This window comes from Epinephelus moara, chromosome 13 (assembly GCF_006386435.1).
Source record: "Epinephelus moara isolate mb chromosome 13, YSFRI_EMoa_1.0, whole genome shotgun sequence".
NCBI lineage: Eukaryota > Metazoa > Chordata > Actinopteri > Perciformes > Serranidae > Epinephelus > Epinephelus moara.
The window spans coordinates 2,119,855-2,127,907 of NC_065518.1; the positions used below are offsets into that span (position 1 = coordinate 2,119,855).

The 8,053-nt window shown below is 40.5% G+C and overlaps 1 protein-coding gene across 1 annotated transcript in view; it reads right to left on the bottom strand.

Moving 5' to 3' along the window:
- Positions 1-1,102: 1,102 nt before the first annotated feature.
- map2k6 (mitogen-activated protein kinase kinase 6) overlaps positions 1,103-8,053 on the bottom strand; it is a 43,135-nt gene continuing 36,184 nt past the window's right edge. Inside the window, exons 9-12 of the mRNA XM_050059477.1 lie at positions 7,074-7,151; positions 4,681-4,820; positions 2,840-2,885; positions 1,103-1,695 (exon numbers count right to left, since the gene is read on the bottom strand). Coding sequence (XP_049915434.1) covers positions 1,618-1,695; positions 2,840-2,885; positions 4,681-4,820; positions 7,074-7,151 — 342 coding nt within the window. The 3' untranslated portion in view covers positions 1,103-1,617. The remainder of the gene's footprint in view (positions 1,696-2,839; positions 2,886-4,680; positions 4,821-7,073; positions 7,152-8,053) is intronic.

Sequence of the window (8,053 nt, forward strand, 5' to 3'; positions counted from 1 at the left end):
ACATGTGAACACAGAAAGTATCATTTGAAACTTCGCACAGTGACAAACGTCGCCCTGTATGAACTCAACCAAACCATTGTTATTGTAAGAGTTAGGGATGGGAATCAAAATCTGAGTCCAGTTAAGAACCAGTTCTAAATCGTCCGATCCTTCAGAGAGGTATGTCTCCAAACTGAATAATTCCTTTTATCTATGCTGGCATGTTTTTCTGACAGTTGCTGAAAATCTGTGTAGGCCTATTTTTTTTTTACACAGAAAACTGATCAGGAATCATGAAGTGTAACGATAACGGCATCATTAAATTTCATCAGTTCCCATCCCTAGCTAGGATCAAGGAAACGTTAGCGAGTATTCGCAACTTAAACTACCACAACACCAATTCCAAAGCTACGGAAACTATCAGACTGAACCGATTTTGGGAAGAAATTTTGCTCTTGAACCCTGTTTCACCGGACGTCAATACAGTAACAAAAATAACTGCAGAAGATACAGAACAGGAGTCGGAATCAAGGAAATTAATGTCTACAACCCGAGTTCTGCAAAAACTTTACGAAGGTTTGGAAAAACCTCAGGAAGGAACGGTTGAGAGACGGTTTCAGATTTCAACACGATGAGCACATGCATGTGCTGAACAGGACAAAATACACACTACTGCATTGAAACGCTACGACCAAGTAGGACATGAAGGTACCCCAATGACCTGACACCTGCCGCTTTGCCATAAAACACATACACAACAGCAGCGTCACTGTAACTGATGACATCACAGGCACGATGAGACTGCAGAGGAAACATTTCATCAAACAGAGAAAATCATCTCGACTCTGAGCGCAACAATCGCAACTCTAATCCCAAACTGGTGCAGCCCTACAAACACACACATACACACACACACACTGACACACACTCACAGGCAGCCAGAGCCCAAAACGTGTAGTAGACCTCTGCTGTCATCAAGGGAGAGCAGTTGAAGTGCAGTACCTATGTGTGGCCACCAGGAGGGCCTTAAATCTGCAGGTCTCTACAACTGCTCCTCATCTGAGCCTGTGTCACCCACAGATATATTCTGTACATGCAGTCAATTAATAAACCGATGCAACACTTTGCTTTGAGTATACAAACATTTAGATTATACATAGATAGCATTATATCATTCATCTTTTTATATAATCTGCACCTCTTTTCACTTCTGTTTTTCAGCAAAAAGAAAAAAACAAAACAACCTCGAGTGTGACCGCGACGAGGCCGAACTCCTCACGGTCGCTCACTAACAACGTTTGAGTAGTAGGCGGTGCACAGAGGAGGGACACATCTAACCAAAGAGGGAGTTTTTGCATACAGACATCTTAAATTATGTGTGAGGCACCCGTCTCCCCCACCCCTCCGTGTCAGGTCATGTACAGAGGACATGGAGGCCAGGTGGGGGCGGGGACAGACTCCTCGCTCTGCTCCGTCAGCGTCTCCTCTGGACTCCTTCTGGAGGGAGGGGTGAGAGTAGGCAGGGGGGAGTCCTGCAGGTAACTGGGTGGGGGGGCTGCGATTGGTGCTTCTTGTTAGTTTGTTGTATTTTTTCTCTTCATGACAGATCTCCCCTCCCTCCTGTGCAAGTGCGGCGACTCAGTCCCCCAAGATGACTTTCACAAAGCTAGCCACGTCGGTTTCTTTGGCCTCATGGGAGGTGAAGAAGGGATGTTGCTGAGGAGGAGAGGACAAGAAGTCAGCCTGAGGTCAGGAGAATATCAGCTGTGTGTCTAATGATGCACTGAAGCACCTCCAGCAGCATCTACTCATATGTGAGGGACTGTCAGCCATATATAAGCTGTGGTCTTAGTGCGCCCTCCAGTGTCTGATTAACAGCATTACAACATGCATGCAGACTGTGCATCGTTCAAACTGTAGAAAAATGAAAATAAAACTTTTTTTTTAATATTTCATATTCTTATTACTATATTTTAATTTTTATATATTTCTTACTTTTTATCTATATCTATATCTATATATGTATATATAGATATAGATATATATTTAAAATATATATATAAAAATTAAAATATATATATATATTTCTATCTTTTTTTCATATTTTATATAGAAACATCAAAAAATATAAATATAAAAAATAAAAATACATAAAATATAGAAAAATAAAAATATATTGTATTTTCATTTTTATATTTTTTATATTTTTAATATATTTTTTATTTTTTATATATATTTTTAAAATATATATATAAAAACAATTAAAATATAAAAATATTTTATATTTCTATCTTTTTTTCATATTTTATATAGAAACATACAAATATAAGTATAATAAATAAAAATATTTAAAATATACAAAAATAAAAATATATTTTATTTTCATTTTTATATATATTTTTTATATTTTATATATATTTTTAATTAAAAAATATATATATATTATTAGAATTATAGGCGTAGATTTCAAGGGGGGCACAGCCCCCCTCAACATTTAGACCATGTGCATAAAAATATAAAAGTAGCAGAGGACTTTTTTTTGACAATATCAAAGACATTTACACCATAGATTGATGTAGAAAATGTACAAACTGGTGCATAAAAATTCACTAGAATGCAGGAAGTGTCTGACACTAAAGTATTTTAGTGAAGGACCTCAAACCCCCCCATGTTATATGTCTTCTGCCCAACGCTGAAAGGAAACCTTTGCCCTTATTTGGAATACATAATAATATTGATACTAGTTCCTCTTTTAGCTCATAAAGCTGGAGCATTTTTTTTTGTATTTTTTAATGGTTGATTGCAAGCAGACAATAAAATATCTAAAAATATTTCAAACAAAACAAAAGACAACACTCACCATGAGTTCTGTGTAAGTCGGCCGCTCTTTGGAAACTTTCTTTAAGCTGCAGACGGAAAAATCAACATCAGTTCATGGCAGCTCTCCTGACTTCAGTCTCAAAGCTCAGCTGTTATTATTATTTTTTTTAATTTTTTAATCCATCATCCAAAAATACAGTGTCACTCACAGAACCCTCTCACACTGATTCAGATGATCGTTCTATTCGATGCAAAATTTTGCTGTACGTGAAAAAATGAAAAAACACATTTCCTGCTTTGCCTCGCTCCACTAGAGTCACCTATCTGACTGACATCACTTCCTCCCTGTCTTTCATTTGGCACCACAGCTGCATGAAGGGGCGGAGCTGTGTGTGGTCCACATTCTCCTCCTCTTCATCATCATCATCATCCACCTGAATATGACTATCTGACCTGCTGACAGTAGCTGTCTGAGTTATGACATGATTCTGTTCCTCTGTCTCGTTGCAGCTGTGTCCCGTCGCCACATTTTCATCACTGATTCTTGGTCAAACGTCTCTAACGGCTCTGACGAATACGAAAAACACAGAAAATCGAACCTGCTCCGAAAACTTAAATGACGGAAGAAAGTTGTGCGAACGTGACTGACACAACGTGAGATTGTATTGGACGATAAAAATGGACTCTGTGTGCAGAGGCCTTAAATCTAACCACAGTTCAACCACAGCGCTTGTGAAACGTAAAGTTTCAAGGTATCTGCTAAGAACGTACAAATGTAATGTATCCACAGTTTGCAGAAATGTACACCGCCAACATTTTTCCTTTTTGGATTGGGTTGAAAATGGAAACTTTAAGGTTTCAAGAACAATAATTTCAAGTGTTACAGGTTTCTGTATTTACAGCTTCACTCTCCTCCATGTCGGCAGCTGGACTCATGAGATCAATCGAGAATGAAGTCTTGATTTGCTTCAGTCTGCATCTCAGTTACCGGTGGACACATTTTACTGTCCCAAAGTGACATACTGTCATATCGCCCGACCCTAATGCTGTAATGTTTAACTCACAACAATGCCAGTGTGTCTTTAACCATGCTGACGGGACAAAAGAACTCGTCACAGGATGAATACCTGCGTGGGTAAGCAAGCAGCTCTGCCACTTCAGTTCAAATCAAAAGCAAGAACTGGAAAATTAAACCTGACGTTAGGGACATTTGTCAGTTTGAGCTTCTCAAATCGAAGGATTTGCTGTTTCTCTCTGTTTTATTCTAAAGTCCAGATGAAATGACATTTTGAGTCTCTAGCTTCAGTATCATGACATATTTCCAAATGAAACAGGAAAGGCAGGGGGAAGTAATGTTGAGAGGAGTTTGATTTGATGGTTGAAAAGTGGGCATGCAGTAACAGCTGATGGGACGGTGGTAGAGATGAAATCCATCGTGTCCTCCATGTGACGGTGCAGAAGCAGTTCACTGTTAAATGCCTTGCTCATAATCTGGAGCTGAACTGAGACGGCTCAAATTTTAATCAATTTATGTTAGAGTACAGCGTCACCGTGTCGATGGTGAGATGCTCAGATATATTCCCTGTGCAGAGGCCTGACACTGTACATCCTGTCAGAACAACAACAAAAGCACAACATAATGAACTCAATCTGACGAAGGGGAAATTAACTGAAGCCCACTCAGCGCGCATCGACACACATTTCTATCTGCTTTATTGTAGAGACTCTGCTGGCTCGACGCCTGTGGAGATCAGTCTTGAGTGGGTTATTGTGTGGAAGGGAAAACAGAAGACAATCAGAAATGTGGAACTGAATGTTTTTCTGGCTGGTAAAATAAAATGAGAGTGAACAACAGACAGAGAGAGAGAGAGAGAGACGTACCACAGAGAGCTGAAGTCCACAAACTCGGGGGAGAACTGTTCGGCAGGAAGCTGGGGCGAAGGTTCTTCCACCACCTGCTTCAGCTGCTGGAAGGGCGTCCCCCACGAGTCGTACGGGAAGCGCAGGATGGCGAGCTCGATCTGAAACAGAGGTCACTCCGACACTGAGAACATGAACCGTGCATGACAGGTCTGGTTTGTCATCACACTTGACACCATCCAGGTTTCTGATCTCACGTGCAGACGTGTCTTTGACTCTCTGACATCAGCCACACTGTTGTCTCTGTATTTCTGATCTTCTTCTAATTGAGTGTTAATGTTTTTAACTATAATCTACACTTTAACATGTTTCTCACTCTGTGTTTCTACATGTAGTGATCATATATTCTTGTTTGTTGTTCTGTGTGATTTTATTTCTGTTCAGACCGATACACATGATGGTGCTTTGTTTGCTCTTTGATTGTTTCTAATGTCTTGTTTTTTGTCAATGGGTCCGGGATATTTTAGAGAGCACACATCAGGTCAGGTCTCCGTCAGAAAGGGCCGTCTGTTTGGGAACTCTGGTGCGGTTGGTTTGTGGTGAGAAGGTGTTCCGACCTGGATGTGAAGCAACTGCAGTCACATGACACATTGTTTGGGTTAAACATGAGCATGTTACAGTCCTGGAGGATTATTAATGTGCACCTCCTCCTGTACTGCCTTAATATGCACATTCAGCACATCCAATGCATCAAAACATTGTTTTCTAGTTGGAGCCGCGCCTCGTTTTCAAACTGTATGGTTTGACTAAAATGAACAATGACAGCAATATAGTCCACGATGAGCAGCGCTAAAATCAACCTGCGTAGTTGTCCCTCCATTGTGACATTAGAAAGTGTCACATTTATCTTGCAAGTGTACTCTTCTTCAACGTTTGCTTTACTTCCTGGATTTTTCCCACATGGAAATTCTGACCAATCAAGAGCAGCTTTCTCACACAAGGCATTTGATCTGGTCCTCTTGTAAATGCTGCCGTGAGAACACGAACCAACTCTAGGCAATTATACAACTTTGGAACAACATGAGTCCCTGATTCAGACCAAAGGAGACCACTCTAGGGCTGACAGAGACTTGGATTATACTGCACGAGTGCGAGAGTCTGTAAATGAATGTTTGATGTAGTTTAGCTGTTGTTAAACGTGGACCCCTACGACTTCAATTCATCAAGAATTTTCTTAGTTTTTGGATTCTTAGTTCACCACAGAGACGTGTGAGAAAAACAAAGGTTTCTTCATGAATGTGTCATGACACAGGGCGAGTAACTGATGAACAAGTGATCATTTGGAGGGTGAAGTATCTCTTTAATGTTGTCATTTAGTTGAGTTGTTTTGGGGACTCTGTTTTTGAATTGGCACATTTCTTCATGCAAAGTCAAATTGTTTTGTGTTTTATTTATTTGCAGCATACTTTGCCACACGTGCTGATTGTATTATTCAGGTTTCTGAAATCAGGATATATTTACATGTAAATGACACTAACACACACACAGGGATCCTCCAAAATCACAACCAGAACACAAGTCCACATGTGAGCTACTAAAATATTATTCATGTTTTGTCAGGACATTAATGACAGCAGCTACAGAGCCACGTGGTTTCCAACTTATTCAAACCAAACCTCATCACCTGCTTCACTCTGCAGTTGCTTCAGTGCTGTCGGTCCACGTGGCTCTTAAATTCTCGAGGAGTCACTGATGCTCCAAAAATCAACCCAAAATCACTCAGAGTGCGTTTTATTCCCACGCTGATTACTCACCCGGTCTCAGCCGGCTCTGACGAGATCTCAGAGTTAAAACATAAACTTTTTATCTCTCAGAATTCATAATGAAATCATTTCTCCAAAATCTGAACTGTTCTTTTCACCTCTATCATTTAGAGCCCGTCTCCTCTGCCCACCAAACACTTAGCGCTCTTATTGGCGTTCACATTAGACTCATGCTGGAACATTTGCTGCTCGTCTGTAATGAGCGGTCAAAGAAGAAGAAGAAGAAGAGGCAGAGAGAAGGACGAGCCGGGCTCATACGATGGCAAATTGCCACGGATTGCTGAATCCTTGACGCCAAAATATTCTCTGGTCTGAGTTGGAAATGTGCAAATGAGAAGGCAATGAATATTTAACAACTCATAATAAAACGTCTAGACACCGCTTCGTCTCGAGCCGTGCTCATAGAGAGGCACATTTCTTTTTCGTTATGAATCATTTTCACCCTTCACTTATTTTTATTTTTTTGCAGTAATGAAGACATTGAGATAAATGGAGATGAACACATTAAGGAACTCGTCTTCAGAGCGAGAGAGGTTTCCAACAAATATTCACAGCGAAATGAAAAATAAAAAGTGATTAAAGCTGATTTACCATCGTGATTCCTAAACTCCAGATGTCAGACTTGACGTTGTAGCCTTTCTGGTTCGTCTCCGGGTTGATCCGCTCCGGCTGCGGGACACAAGCAAAGGTGATGTCACTTATGGCAGCGGTTGTCAGGGACGATCTGCACGCCTCCCCGTCATCCTAAACTTCTTGTACACACATGGGCCGCTATGTTCCCTGATTGTAACTGGCCCTAAAAGCCACTCAGCCAATCAGCAGCAGGACAGTTAAAATGTAACTAAATGTGTGGATGATAATGAGACAGAGAAGTGAACCTGTTCACCTGCCGACTGACGAGCCAGACCTCAGATAGAAAAAGGCTTTTCATGAACAAGGTTTGTCCTTGTGGTGAAATCTGACCAAAGTTATGAGATGTAAATGTGATTTTAGACTCTCTGATTTTTCTCTCGCTCTCCGCACACTTAATCATCCAGAGCAAAGATCCAAATATCTGAATAAAACAAAACCACTGGATAAAGTTTTTTCTGCTAAAGCTAAAAGATCATTCACTTTTTTTCCACCTGGGAGTTCCAGTGACGAGACGTGAACACAACATGGACATATTACCAATATCTAAAGGTTCTGTATGTCATTTTTCGACATGTATTAATTGTTTATTACCAATGAATGAACAAATTGTAACGTAATTTAAACTCTGAGACCTTCCTGACTTTCCCGGTTGCCTTAAAGGGATAGTGCACCCAAAAATGAAAATTCAGCCATTATCTACTCACCTATATGTCGAGGGAGGCTCAGTTGTTTGGAAAATACAACGCAAGCACACACATGTGAGCGTGGTGCCCAGAGAGGCAGTCAGAGCTACAGGCTACAATGAGGCTAAAAACAGAGTTCAAATGAGGTTTTTCCAAACAACTTTTTATGTCGGGGCTTCAGGACACTTGGATCACTACGGACGAGCAGTATGGAGATATTTTGTGGTTTCAATTATGTGTTTTTGGACGTTTGAA